The sequence below is a fragment of the Cryptomeria japonica genome, chromosome 7 (genome assembly GCF_030272615.1).
Source record: "Cryptomeria japonica chromosome 7, Sugi_1.0, whole genome shotgun sequence".
Classification (NCBI taxonomy): Eukaryota; Viridiplantae; Streptophyta; class Pinopsida; order Cupressales; family Cupressaceae; genus Cryptomeria; species Cryptomeria japonica.
Genome location: NC_081411.1, coordinates 49345005 through 49361365, shown reverse-complemented (window position 1 = coordinate 49361365; position 16361 = coordinate 49345005). Strand labels below are relative to the sequence as shown.

At 32.5% G+C, this 16361-nt stretch overlaps 1 protein-coding gene across 1 annotated transcript; it reads left to right on the top strand.

Annotated features, from left to right (window-relative positions):
• Nucleotides 1–1295: 1295 nt before the first annotated feature.
• Nucleotides 1296–6685, top strand: LOC131046473 (pentatricopeptide repeat-containing protein At1g63330-like). The gene has a single exon (XM_057980232.2). It carries the CDS (start codon nucleotides 1641–1643, stop codon nucleotides 3957–3959), a length of 2319 nt encoding a protein of 772 aa, XP_057836215.2. The 5' UTR covers nucleotides 1296–1640; the 3' UTR covers nucleotides 3960–6685.
• The last annotated feature ends 9676 nt before the right edge of the window (nucleotides 6686–16361 follow it).

Here is a 16361-nt window from a genome sequence, read left to right as displayed (position 1 = left end):
ACTAAGTGAATAATTGTTTGATAAATCAATAATTTACATGCAAAGTGACAAGTACCAAAATGATATAACTATGCAATTTTGATCATACCAAATGTGATCCTAAAGATTTAGGATCATGATTACATGTAAGCAGTCGACTTTCTAAAAATAGCAAACTTCTCAAGAAGCGAAGAACTTCCAAAAGGTCAATTTCTGTTTTTTGAAAGCAACATGAGGATCACCAAGACCAATTGAACTCACTGCCATGAACAACTTTGCAAGATTGAACTTATAGTTTCCCCCCTACCAATTAGCCTTTGGGAAAACTTGAAAACAAAGCTACTTTTCATTTGATAGAAAGCAATAAAAAGACAAAGTTTTAACAAATTTTAATTGCATTCATTGACAAAACACATGACATAATATATACAAATTACATGGTTTTTACAAATGTTCTATCTATATGTTTTATGAAGCAACATTAACACTCATTATTTATAGACACATTTACATACATTCTTAAACACTTACTGCATTTATGAGCACATCTTTCAAGTCTCTATCCAATTTGAGTTGCAACTGATTTATCTACCCCACCCTATATAATGAGTTTAATATGGAGGTTTGACAAGACATTGAGTAGTGTATACATTTCACCATATTGATATGAATATTTATGCTTGAAATTTGAAAAAGATCACTCCCTTTACATGGTTTTGCTTACCCCTAGTTACCAGTTTCTTGATTATTGAATGATTTTTCAAGATCTCTACTAATTTCAAATTTATTGAGAACTTAAAAATATTTGTTTAGGCCTATTTAAAACTTATACCATTAAATACTACTTTTTTAGAATATGATATACCCTATTTTAAATATGTGAAACTAAAAGTAAAAATAGATTAAACCAACTAAAATGAAGTAAAGCAAAAAGATTAATGATAATGAAAACTAGATATATGTAAACCAATTTACTCAAAATACCAAGCATGTCAATGGGCCCTTGGTCAACTGGTGAAGTTGAATGGCTCCAAATGAGCCCACTAGGGATCAAGTCTTGCTGAGTGCAAGACTCCGATATCATAAGAGATAAGGCTGGGATTGTGCCCTGGGCGAATGGGTTGTGAGTCTAGACCTCCATCCAAACCAAGCATGAAATAACATATGATTAATAGAGAACATCAGCAACCAATTTTTTTAATAATATTTTAGTCTAAACAAAATAAAATGATGTAGTGAAGAAATAGGCTATAAAATAAAATAATTTCAGAAGCTTATCATAGAAATTTAGAATGATTAAAAAAAAAAATTCCATCTTCAAAGAGAAGTCGTCTCTCAATTGGCAATGATAAAGAAAGAAACAAGAGAAGTCATCTTCCTAGATATTTTAGGGTTAGATGCGCGGGATGCTATTTCTGCTCTGTTCCTCTGTTTGCCGTTTACAACATCAACATGAAAATTGGGGACAACTTGAAAAGTATGCGCATCCGCCTTCTGTTTAAACAGGTAGCAACTATACTTACAGAATCGGTTCATTCTTCAAAACAATTCGATTCATTATATCTACACACAAAAACAGAAGTAGTTCGAGATATTTTAGGGTTATATGCGTGGTATCGTATGTCTGCTCTGTTCCTTTGTTTGCCGTTTACAACATCAACATGAAAATTGGGGACAACTACAAATGGATGCGCCTCCGGCCCCTCTTTAAACAGATAACAACCACACTCACAGAATCGCCTCATTCTCGAAAACAATTGAATGCATTATATCTACACACACACAAACAGAAGCAGGTTGAGAAGGTCTTACATCGTATAATGCACGAATCTGATGTTGACCTCCTTAACCACTCAATAAATACTCTCTGGAAATCGGGCAATAAAAACAAGGCGTGGGAGTTATACAATTCAGCTATAACTGAAGGCCTTTCTGTTAACGTCATAACATTCAATGTACTTTTGCGTGGGCTTGGACATGATGGCGATTTCTGTAAAATCTATTCCCTTCTTGCTGCAATGATAGAGATGGGAGTTCATCCAGATGTCATCACTCATAATACCCTGATGAAGGCTTTATGTAAGTGGGGTCAAAGTGAAGAAGCAAACGAGCTCTTGCACAGAATGAGGTATGCTCGTTGTTTTCCAAGTGTTATTACATATAGCACCCTCATAGATGGAATCTGCAAGGAAGGGAGAGTAGATGAAGCTTTGGTATTGGTAGCTGAAATGATACAAGATGGTTTGATTCCTGATATTGTTATATATAGTACTCTTATTAATGGTCTATGCAATGTGGATAAGGTAAATGAAGCTCTCAAATTAGTAGCAAGAATGAGAAATATTCACTGTTCTCCAAATATTGTTACATATAGTGCTCTTATAGATGGACTCTGCAAGAAAGGGAGAATAAGTGAGGCTTTGGTATTGGTAGCTGAAATGATACAAGATGGCCTATCTCCTGATATTATCACATATAATACCCTTATTTATGGTCTCTTCGATGTTGATATGGAAGGGGAAGCTCTCAGGTTGGCAGCAAAAATGAGACATGGCCATTATTTTTCAAATATTGTTACATACAATACCCTGATTGATGGAATCTGCAAGAGAGGGAGAATAGATGAAGCTTTAGTATTGGTAGCTGAAATGATACAAGATGGTTTGGTTCCTGATGTTATTACATATAGTTCTGTTATTAATGGTCTATGCAATGTGGATAAAGTAAATGAAGCTCTCAAATTTGTAGCAAGAATGAAAAATATTCATTGTTCTCCAAATATTGTTACATACAACACCCTGATTGATGGAATCTGCAAAAATGGGAGAGTAGATGAAGCTTTGGTATTGATATTTGAAATGATACAAAGTGGCCTTTCCCCTAATGTTATTACATATAATACCCTTATAAATGGTCTCTGCAATGTGGATAGGGAAGATGAAGCTCTCGAATTAGTAGCAAGAATGAAAAATACTCGTTGTTTTACTAATATTGTTACATACAACACCCTGATTGATGGAATCTGTAAAAAAGGTAGAATAGACGAAGCTTTGGTATTGGTTGCTGAAATGATACAAGATGGCCTTTCTCCTGTTATTTGTACATATAATGCCCTTATTAATGGTCTCTACAAAGCAGATAGGGAAGATGAAGCACTTGAACTAATAGCAAGAATGAGACATACTCATTGTTTTCCAAATACTGTTACTTACAACACCCTGATTGATGGAATCTGCAAGAAAGGGAGAGTAGGTGAAGCTTTGGTATTGATATCTGAAATGATACAATATGGTATTTCTCCTGACAGCTTTACATACGCTACCTTTATTTATGGTCTGTGCAACGTTGATAGAGAAGATGAAGCTCGCAGGTTACTAGCAAGGATGAGACATGGTCAGCGTTCTCCAAATATTGTTACATATAACACCCTGATTAATGGAATCTGCAAGAAAGGTAGAATAGACGAAGCATTGACATTGGTAGCTGAAATGATACAAGATGGCCTTTCCCCTGTTACTTCTACGTATAATGCCCTTATTAGCGGTTTCTACAAGGTGGATAGGGAAGATAAAGCTCTCAAATTAGTGGCAAGAATGAAACATACTCATTGTTTTCCAAATATTACTACTTTCAATATCCTGATTAGTGGAATGTGCAAGAAAGGGAGAGTAGATAAAGCTTTGGTATTGCAATCTGAAATGATACAGTACAGCCTTTCTCCCAACATTACATATAATGCTCACATTAATAGTGTACACAAGATACATAGGGAAGATGAAGCTCTCATGTTAGTAGCAAGAACAGGAAACGGTCAGTGTTCTCCAAATATTGTTACGTATGACACCCTAATTGATGGTCTCTGCAAAGTAGAAAAAGTAGATGAAGCTCTAGGGATCGTAGCTAAAATTATACGACATGGATGTTGGCACCATAATACACCATTGAGGAATTCATTTAATATTGTGAAAGCAATTATTTAATAATTGCACATTTAATTAATGTTACTTGTTGTAACATAAGAAGGTTGTATAACTATGTAAGCATGCCTCCTATGCATTCATAAGTAAGTTTTTGGGGTTTTCTGCTCCTTTGACAATACCATGTAGTTTGTTCTTCATAATGTTGACAAAGGTGATGTGTGTGATTCTTGGCATTCATGCTTTGTGTTTACATTTTCCTGTTGTAATTGTTACCCATAATTTAGACATGTGGATTTATATTTAACATCAACCCCATTGCAAGACTCTACTAGTTTTCGTATTCATGTGCAACTCGGGCGAGACTGTCCTTTAGGTTTGTTGCTCGACATTGCATATCAGCATGCCAGTGTGTAGGATTTGATGTCCAATGAGGAAGTTTGCAGTGCATGAGGTTGAGGAACACCCGGTTAGCATTGGCTCTGTTGCCAGGACCCAATCTGGATTTTTGTCAAAGAGATCTGGGTAGTTTTGTGTTTGTAGATGATTCAGTTGGTGCTAATCTCAAGGTGCTGGATGTAGCAATTTAGCAGTTTTATGTTTCGTAAGGACCTAAACTATTGAATGTTTGTCTGTGCATGATCGCACCACAAAGGAAATACTTGGGGCTTGTTTGAAGGTAGTTGATTCGGATGGCGAGGTTGTGGGGTGTATTGTGCAAGATGCACCTTAGATCAGGATTCCATGTATGGTTGCAAAAGGTCTGCGCTTCATCTTTGGATCAACATCTTGTTGGAAGAGTTTGTGAGTTTATTTTCTGTCCGTATTTGTTGTGATTTTCCATTGTAATCTCCAACCTAGGGCAAAAGTTTTATTTGGCTGTGCCTTACATTCATATATCCAATCTCCATGATTTCTATTTTCAGTTTTGTTTGTGTTACTTTGTTAGCAAGTTTAATTTTTATCATTGGCACAAAGGTACACACAATTGTGGAAGCTTTCGCAGATGGACGGTGCAGGAGAATAATTTGGACTGCACACGCTAAAATGCAGGGCACATGAGAAATTAACAAGGTGCTGAGCAGACCATTATGATTGCGCAATGGCATTGACAGATGAACAGAAGGAATGTGGGGTGTTCAGTACACAGAAGCAGAGATTTGCAGTGCATCGCTGAGAAGGGCTGAAAGGTATTGATATGATAAGAGCTTGCATTTACATTTGTCAGGACGATAAAAATGCCTCATTTATCCTCTTATGCCCATGCATTGATAAATAATCTACTTTTGTTCAAAAGAAGAGCACAAAAAAGGCATAACCACAAGAAATCTGGAGGGAGAATTTTGTTGCCGCCTCATATATTTTAGCCTTTAGGTGGTATCAGGGTATAACAAGGCTATATTGTGCACAAGTGTAATTGGTTTCTCTTTGGTGCACAGGAGTTGATGCACCGGCAGCATCTCCAAAACAGAAAGTGTTTTATGTCTGGCTCACCTTGGAAGTGAACTTTTGTATAGAACTTTAGTGAGTCACGAATGGTGCAGCTACATCATGTGGATTTAGTACAACAATATGTTGGAAAATGAGCACACACTTGACCAAAAATGGATCGATCATCAAGAGGACTAGTAGCTCAGTGGTAAAGCACCCTAGCAGCAAATAGGAGGTCTGAGATTCTTCTACTAGCTGGTGCATGAAAGGTTTAACATAATATCAGAACCCAGGTCTGCGGAGCCAGGCCAAGCCAGGGTTTTCAAGCACCTGTAGTGTGACTCAGGGGGTGTTAAAAATGAGCCATACCCGAACCAATGATGGACCAATCACCAAGGTATGTGAAGTCCAATTGGCACAGGAGAAATGTATTTGTTGCATACAATGAGAGTAAGAGAATGATGTACTCTCAACAGAGATATTTTGGATGTGCAGCATTGCATACTGCTATGAAACAAAGGTATAATAATTCAGCCCTAAGAATCTGTGCAGATTTCTGTTTGTGCATCAATGTTGATGTGTATTTGGTGATTCTACTTGTGTCATAGATGTTGCTTTGCTAAGTGTTCACTACAGATACGGATTGCAACAATGTTGTTATTGCTTAATTTTCATGGTTGATGGATATGGTCAATGGTATGATCACCCATTGGACTGTGTAACACAATAGACTGATGGATTTTGCAAGCTGGTAAAAGAGAGTATGCCTGCAATCTACTTGTACAACTGACGTTTGGTTGGTTTCTCAACGAAGTTGCATTCACTGCAATCATTGATGGACTGTGCAAAGATGACATGATGGGCAAGGCTTGGAATTGTTTAAATAACATAAACAGACAGAGTTATCAGCCAAACATGATTACTTGTAGTTCTTTGATTTGCAGTCTTCATGAATTATGAGGTGGAAAAGGCTCAAAAGTTGTTTAAAAAGATGCTAAGAAATGGCTTCTCTAAATATTGTTACAACTTTTTTTTGTTGGCTATTTCAGAATAAGAGGGAAGGGGAAGCATTCACAATTTTTTCCTGAAATGGAAAACAAGGACTGTCTTCGCAATGCAGTGACTCTAGTGACCTAATATTCTGATAGGTCCATTTTGTAGGACAGGAGAATTGAATAAGGCAAGGTAAATGTAGAGGAAATGACAAATAGGTATTTCAAACCTGATGAAGTGATGTACACCACAATTATTGATGTTTTGTGTAAGCCGAGATCTGCCTCGTGCACATTCTTTCATGAATAAGATATATCAGTTGAAGGCTTGACTCCTGATGCAGTTACTTTCAACTGTTTGATTGATGCCCATTGCAAATCTCGCGAAATAGATGAGGCTTGAAGTATTTTGAAAACATGAAAGTGGCTGGCAATGGGCATATGGCCATCCTGCCCATTGCCTATATATATTTTCTACATTTTAAAATCTACAAAAAAAAGTAACTTCTAAATTACACTACTCTTGAATAGAAATTTTTATTATTTTATATTTTCATTTCAAAATCTTTATATTTTAAAATAGTTTCCAACTACTCTTAAAGCAAACACTCCAAACAATCGAATTTCTTATTGTTATGTTTTTGTATTTTTTTCAGTCTACAAAATATATTATATTATTCTTTTATTTACGCTGAGAGACATAACCTACAATGGCATCAATAGGAGGTCATCAGGAGTAACGGTGTAAGAAAAAAGAATTGTTTTATATTCCTGACCGTTACAAACATGTAAAAATGGAGAATATCTTATAAGAGAAGAGCAAGAGTCTTCAGTTACAACATGAAAGCATATGTATTCCAAACAATTGCAAGTTCGGTGCATTAGTTCTTCGCTGGATTCATATTTCGGTAGTCGAAACAATAGAAGGATCAGTGCATTAGTTCATATGATCTTCAATAGAGACCTTGAAACTAATGAAAGCGCAAATCAACAGTGGAAGAAATTAGTGAAATGGCGATAACTCTTTGGACTTGAAGTTGGTGAGTTGTAGTACTCAACCAGTTAATGCGATCCTTCTCCATTTTGGCCATCCAGTGGTACCGTAGTCTCATTACTGTCTTAAAAGTTGCTTTTAAGAGGACTTTATTAGTACTCATGGATATGTGTTAAAAATTGGTTTTTCCAATTAATTTAGTAGACAAAAATCCAACTTTTTCCTGTATAATGTATTCGATAATGGAAAAATTTGATTGAACTGTTAAATTGATCTTTTACGGATGCACATATTTATTATTTCCGTTTAATTTCCCTAATCTCATGTTACATATTAAATACCATGATCAACAATTTACTCACCGTGCTTACAGTGCAGTGGATCAGGTCTAAAGTTGAACAGATTTCCAACCATTGTACAACTTTTTAAACATAAAACGTACAGATTCCTTTGCTATGTAAAGCTTTTCTAATGTGTTTTGATTGGACTAATCTATTATATCATTGACAATAATAAAATTTTCTACACGATGAAATCAAAAACATTGTTCCGCATAACACTGCTGACTAAGAAATTTGTGAAGTGACTTAACTAGGAAAAAATTTATGACACGGTGAATGCGACTAACAACTAGCAATCGGCGTCCTCGGTAGAAGTCAAGCTTTATATCATTACTGCAATCTACCATTTACTAGCTATTTTATGACATTATTAAATGACTGTTTTATGTTTAGGTGCATCATTTATCCTGAATCAGTATTGTCTCAGTAATGGGAATTTCATTAAACTGAGTTGTTATGAAACAGCTGATTGATGTGTGTCATAATTACGCCGAGAGGAGTAACTTACAATGGCATCAATAGGAGGTCATCAGGAGTAATGGTGTAAGAAAAAAGAATTGTTTTATATTCCTGACCGTTACAAACATGTAAAAATGGAGAATATCTTACAAGAGAAGAGCAAGAGTCTTCAGTTACAACATGAAAGCATATGTATTCCAAACAATTACAAGTTCGGTACATTAGTTCTTTGCTGGATTCATATTTCGGTAGTCGAAACAATAGAAGGATCAGTGCATTAGTTCATACAATCTGCAATAGAGACCTCAGGAATTTTGTTATGTTTAGATTTTGTTGAAAGCTGTTTTGTTTGTCACATTCATGCATTTTCTGAAAACTTGTAACAGTGGTTATGATCTGTTTAGTTAAATAGAACTTTTATAGGATCTGATGAAGGATTTGATGAAGGATCCTATAACTCTTTGCATTGGCCTTAGTTACAATCGCAACAACATTGAAACCTAGTTAGATGGCGGCAACCATGTTTGCCCTATCGCAAACCACTTTCTGCATTTGCGAATATTTGTTTTGAAGGTATTCCATAGAATTCCTTTTTCCTTTCATGCTATCTAATATAGTTAACAATCATTTTTATGATTGAACATATTAATTTCTTCATTCATTAAAAAGGTTTTGGAAAAAAAATTACAGTTATTTTTGTGACTGAACATCTTAATTACTAAATTGAATAAAGATGTGTGTACAGTTACAAACCTACTGGAGAATATGAAAGATAAGGAACCGGAAGAGTCTTCAATTACAAATGAAAACTCCCACAAAGAATTTATTGTCTCTGCTCACATTTTCGTATGGATGCCTCCATCGTTTTTGCTCGGTCCTAGCTCTTCCATGCGCTATTGCCATCCATTTGTTCATGAATTCAAACAAATAACTTAATTGGCCTATTGCACCATAATCAATTGGTAATATTGTAATAACTGGTAAGCTTGTTGTTTTTGGATAGCCTGTATTTATTCTGTATGCATAAAATTGAATGGTTGTGAAAAAAACAGTTGCTACAACAGTATTGCTATTTGATTCTTCTATTAATTGTGTTATCCGTTATGTATCTCACAATAGAATTGTTATTCTTCTTTTCTCTATTAAACGATTGGTAATGGCATTCAAAGTATTGCCCTATTTACTATCCTTTGATTCTCGTCATTAATGGGAGGGCAAATCTGTTTTAAAATATAGAGAATTTCACTATCATTTTAGAAAACATTCTCACCTTTTCCATTATGCTTTGATAGATGGTGTAGCCTTACACCTTCCAGTTGCATTAGCTTGAAAATTTCTAAAGACCTTTCAACAAATCCATTGTGTGCATATTCTACAATCATTGCAGTCTATGATACCACATCTTTGAGGCGTTCTATTAAAAAAATTATTTGCCTTGTCTATTCTTCTATATAGTGCAAAGAAAAATATTATTGTAAAATTATTTCTTAATGGACAGGCTTTAAGAGTTTCAAAATGTCGGTTTGTATCAAATAATGGGTTTGTTGTTTACTGATTATTTCCAGTCCTCTCCTATAACATTAAAAAATTGATGGTAAGAACTTCCGTCCAAAAAGGGATTCAATAGTTTAGCTTAAAAGGTTTTTATTGTTAAAAATAAGCTATGAAATACATCAAATTGTTAGGTTATGTATGAAATGAATCAATTTCCTTATTTTATTAAATATAATACAAAGATGGTAAAAAAATATACAAAACTTAATAAATTTTAGAAAAATATTTTAACATGCTGAAAAATACAAATTTTAGTAAGTTTTTGAAAAAAATTATGATAAGAAGTTATAGTGATCTCATTATTATGAATAATTACACGGAAAGACGTAGCCTACAATGGCACCAACCCAAGGCTCTCAGTGTAAGAAAAAAGAAATGTTTCATATTCGTCAGTTATAGATTGCATCACCTGGACAGGCCAATCAATGAAAATAGGAAACACCAATTGCTAAAGAATAAGAAACGCAAAGCACTAGATAATGAACTTGATAATATTTAAATATCACCATGGTATTCGAAGGATCATGTAACTCTCTACATTGGCCTTATGATCGCCACAACATTGATGCCGACAACAATGTATACGATGTTACAAACCAGAGCAACATTCGATCAGGTATTAGATTTCCCTTTCATTCTATCGTATTCTTATCAGCTATTTTATTGAGCCATATCCATTGATTCCTTTATAATTTCATCATTGTACTAATGTATTTTTATCAGAATTCTACGCTGGACTCATTTATATCCTGTCTGATCTGATTTAGATTTGAGCATTTCAGATATTTTTTTGGAAGTAATGCATTATATTGACAATTTAACTTTACAGTAGTTTCTTGCAATTATTTGAAAGCTTTTTAAAGCCATATCAATAAGCTCACTATGTGTCTATTCTGTGATCTTTTGCATGCATGAGACTCTTTCTTATTAACTATCCCTCCTATTTGCATTGTCTTTTCCAGGCAATGGTAATTTTAATTACCTTCCTTAGATCGGTGTTCGAGAGCAGGTTTTTAGAATTGGCACAGAGAATTTATTATGTAGATACAAAATACTGATAGGAGATTCTTGCTTTTGATTCATATTCTGAATTTACTCCAAACATTATACTATACTAAGTATAATGTAAGAAATTTGATGAATTTTTTTTGTCATTCAAGTTTGATTTTTTTTAATGTGCACGCACCAGAAGCTTTGGAAGTGCACCCTGCATGTCATCTTTTTTGTTTGGCAATTGTGTCAAATTCCTACAACCTGAACCACATTTAAGTGGCCTCTTTATTAATATAGTGTAGAAATTGGATTTCAATGAATATTTGTTGCAATGTGGAGTAGAATCTAGATTTCAACAATATGAATTCCAAACATCCCATTTTGTCTACCTAAGATCTTTGTAATATCTTGCACTAGGGTATAAATAATCAAAAAATTACATTTCACAACTTTTTACTTTTTGACAGTTTTATTGATAATGGATTTTATATATACAAGTGTTGCAGGGTTTGAACTTATATCTGGCAATTTCTTTTCACTTTACATGGAACATATGACATTATTTTAGTTAAAATACATTTAACATTGTATCATATTACCCATATGATATTATAGGTTTGGTTTTTTTTTTTATAATAAAAGTGGATTATTCCACTAAACTTTTTTATTAATATTTTTTATTTGACATTATAGGTTATTGTTATCAAATATATACAACATATTATTAAATTTACATCTTATTCAAGACTTCAAAATATTTTAAAACTACAATTAAAAATGCAACAAATACAAACATGCTTTTCACGAATTGTTTTTATCTTTGAATGGTGTCTTTGACTTAAGGAATGTTTCTATATCTATTGTGCCTCTTTTTAATGTATATGGATAATAATTCTAAATTATTTTTAGAATAGATATGTATAACTAAATTGATTGACACCATTGCTTTGATAAATAAATAAATAAAGAATCTTAATTTTCAATTCAGAAATTTTTTTTAAAAAATTATATTTGAAAATTTTAAAAATTAAATATAATGTTTCTAAAGTCAAAAAATCACAATTACATGCGTACACAAATAATTCAAAAATAATATATAATTTTTAATTTTCAATTTAGTCAAATAAAATAATAATATTTTTAAATTTAAAAAAATCAAAATTGCATAAAAAATATTTCAAAACAATTTTTTATTTTATATCACATTTTCTCTCTTTATAGATTATATAATTTTTCATATAAATGTGATTTTTTTATTGATATTTTATTTATCTCTTAGTTAGTTTTATATTATTTTATTATATATTAATAAAATTTGAAATTTATTTGCATTTAAATTTCAATTTTTTTTTTTAAATAACCTTTTTATTTATAATTACATTTTTTTATGCCACAAGACAGTTAGCACATGGTTGTGTTAACATAGTGTTTATACCACATATATGTTGTATATATTATTAAATGAAATCGTACCCTCAAATTAAACCAAATTGAACTTTAAATGCAAAAAAATTGAAATACCTAATTGAATATGAATAACTTAAACTACCTTACTAATGCTAAATAATAAGAAAGCCTAATAAAATTCAATACCATTTATAATCTAAAGGTCATTATTTTCATTAATTAAACTAGAACCATGGTTTCCTTTTGTAGGGTTGAATTAAAACCTCAATGATGTGCCACAAATAAAATTCCATAAAAGAAACACTTTCAATAAATAGTAAAGTAAAAGCTAAATAGGGTTAGAGTTAGTGTTTGGATTCAAATAGGATTAGGGTTAGGATAATTTATGATATATTAAATATAAGCTTGGATCAAAATAATAAGACCAAATCATGTAAACCCTAAAGCTTATTATTGAATGCAAATCAATTTAAAGCTAATCTATGATGTGTTGAATCACTATAATTTTAAACTTATTATTGGATCAACATAATAACACCAAATCATGTAAACCCTAACCATAATCCTACCCCTAACACTAAACCCTAACCCTAACCAAAAACCTAACCTTAGCCATAATATTAAATCCTAACCTTAACCATTATCCTAACCATAACCCTAAACTCTAACCATTATCCCAACCCTACCCCTAATCCTACCCATGATGTAAACCCTAAACGTACCAATAATACTTACTAAAATCCTTACCCTAATCCTAATCATGATGTAAACCCTAATCATAATCCACACCTAACCCTAACCTTGATATAAACCCTGACCATAATGTTAACCTTAATACTAAATACTAACTCTAACCATAACCCTAACCATACCCCTATCCCTATCCCTAACCCTAACCCTAACCATGGCATAAATCCTAACCCTACTAATAATTCTAACCATAACCCTAAACCATAAACCTAACTCTAATAGTAACCCTAACCTCAATCTTCAACAAAAACATCATAATTGTTATACCATCTCTAATAATATCTCTAACTGCAATCCTAACCCTAATCTTAAGCCTAACCTAATAATAACCCTACATCTAACTATATCTCTAACCAAAAACCTAATGTGGAACTCCATTAGCAAACCATATAACATACATATATTGATTTGAAATGTAATCCTAATTGAATTTTACCCCAAAACCATAACCTAATTGAACTCTAATCATAATTTAACCCTAACCCTAATGCTGACCTTGACAATCAAATGCTGACCTTGACAATATCCCTAATCTATACCTAATTGAACCCTACCAATAACCTAAGCTTATCATAATTGAGACCTAACCATTTACGTAACCCTAAACTTAATTATAACCCTATAATTAATCTCTAACTATAACTTGAACCCTAATTTTACCATAAATATGCACTAGCCCTAATCCTAATTTAAACCCAGCCCTAATGTAATTGAATCATAGCCCTAATTGACCTCTAATCCTAACCCTAAATATAATTTTACCTTGACTATAATTAACTATAACATTAACCCTTAACCCTAATCCCTCTAATTGAATGTTAACCTTAAACTCAACTCTAATTGTAAATTTGAACCCTAACTAACCTGAACCCTAATTTGAGTATAATTGAACCTTATTCTAACCCTAACCCAAACCCTAACTCTTATAGTTATAATCACATACTATCTTTAATTACAATATTAACCTTAACTCTAACCCTAATTATAATTCTAACCCTAACCCTAACCCTAATTTTAATTATAATCACTAATTATAATCTTTAACGTTAACCCTAATTATAATCACTAAGAGTAAACCCAATCCTAACCTTAACCCTAATTTTAATTATAATCACTAATTATAATGTTTAATCATAACCCTAATTATAATCAATAAGACTAACTCCAATCATAACCCTAACCCTAACCCTAATTATAATCCTAACCGTAACTTTAACCCTAATTATAATTATAACCCTAACCCTAATCCTAATTCTAGCCCTAGCCCTAACCCTAAGTCTAATCACTAAGACTAAACCTATCCCTAATTATAATCTTAACCATAACCCTCACCTTAATTATAATCCTAACTCTAACCCTAATTATTATCCTAACCATAACCCTGACCCTAATTATTATTATAACCCTAACCTAATTTTAATTATAATCACTAATTATAATCTTTAACCGTAACCCTAATTATAACCCTAACATTAATAAAAACACTAACCATAATCAAAACATAAACCAAATATAATCCTAATCATATCCCTAGTTATAATTCAAACTCTAACCCTAGCTTTGATGTAAACCCTAAACATAATTGTAACCCTAACACTAAACCCTAACCCTAACCATAAATTTAACCATAACCCTAACATCAACCATAATCCTAAACCAAAACCAAACCCTAACATTATGCTAACCCTAACCATTATCATAACTCTAACTCGAACCATGATGTAAACATTATCCCCAACCATAACACTAACCTTAATCCTAACACTCACCATAACCATAATACTTGCTATTAAATAAAGTTTAATATATCTTAGATTTTAGTATTTGCTTTGATCTTGCAACACACACACACACACACACACACACACACACACACACACACACACACACACACACACACACACACACACACACACACACACACACACACACACACACACACACACACACACATATATTATTAAAAATAGTCTAAATAGATATATAAAATTTCATATTTCGAGCTGCATCATAATATAATAATATAATAATATAATTTATTTTAATAAAAAAATACTATTTATTTTGATTTATTTTATGTTTTCCATTAAATCTTAATTTAATCTATATAAAATAAACTGAGAGATATCCTTCTCAAGGCACCTATTTCAAATAGGTGCCTTGAGAATGATATGTCTTTGTGTATTTTACATAGATTAAATTACAATTTAAGGTATATATGCCATCTTTAATCAGAACCCTAAAAAGAACCCTAACATTAATAAAAACACTAACCATAACCAAAACATAAACCAAATCCTAATCCTAACCATACCCCCAATTATAATTCTAACTCTAACCCTAACTGTAACTATGCTTACCCTAACCCTACCTTTGATGTAAACCCTCAACATAATTGTAACCCTAACACTGAACCCTAACCCTAACCATAAGTTTAATCCTAATATTAAACCATAATCATAACCCTAACGCTAACTATAATCCTAAACCAAAACCAAACCCCAACATTGATGCTAACCCGAACCATGATATAAACCCTAACCATTATCATAACCCTAACTCGAACCATGTTGCAAACATTATCCCCAACCATAACACTAACCATAACCATAATACTTGCCATTAAATAAAGATTAATATATCTTAAATTTTACTATTTGTTTTGATCTTGGAACACACACACACACACACACACACACACACACACACACACACACACACACAATTGAAAATAGTCTAAATAGATGCATAAAAAAATACTATATAAAATTATATATTGATTTATTTTATTGCGCGACACCACTGCCACTAGCATATATACCTTAAATTTTAATTTAATCTATATAAAGTACGCCGAGAGATATCCTTCTCGAGGTGCCTATTTTATTTGACTTTTGGGTCTAAAATTGAATAAAAATAGGCGCCTCGAGAAGGATATCTCTCAGCATACTTTATATAGATTAAATTAAAATTTAAGGTATATATGCTAGTTTTATTCATCAATAACAACCTCTATTGATTACTTGAACCTTGCCCAAAGTTATAGACTGTAGACAAGCAAACAAAACAAAAAAAAATGTTAGTGAAAAAATCAACAAACACGAAGATATCAAAGTTTGTTAGGAAAGGACTTTGTAGTAATTGATCATCTCTTAGTAGCGATTCTTTCTCTACAACCATACAAATACATAATTATCAATTCATTAGTTATACATCTCAGTGCTAATGGAGTAGTTATACTATTGATTTTGTTGAGATCTCTGTTGAATCACTTCAATTTTGGCATTGATAGTATGCAAATTACATTTGATTATATGCATGCATTGTTTTTTGTGATCATCGTCAATTAACAATTCGGAAGATAATATTTTCCAAATAATTATTCAAAAGCAAAACAAAGGTCTTTCCAAATATCTCCCAAATATACATTAGAGTGAGCATTGAAATTGAATAAGGTAGGGTTTGGCATTATTTAGGACACTCTTTTGTACCAAGCAACTTTGAATCGTGTTAGTTATTGCTTGGCAGCTTGGCTACAATTGTG

What these genes read in the sequence shown, in the direction of transcription:
- LOC131046473 (XM_057980232.2), top strand. Translation starts at nt 1,641, where the DNA reads ATGAAAATTGGGGACAACTACAAATGGATGCGCCTCCGGCCCCTCTTT.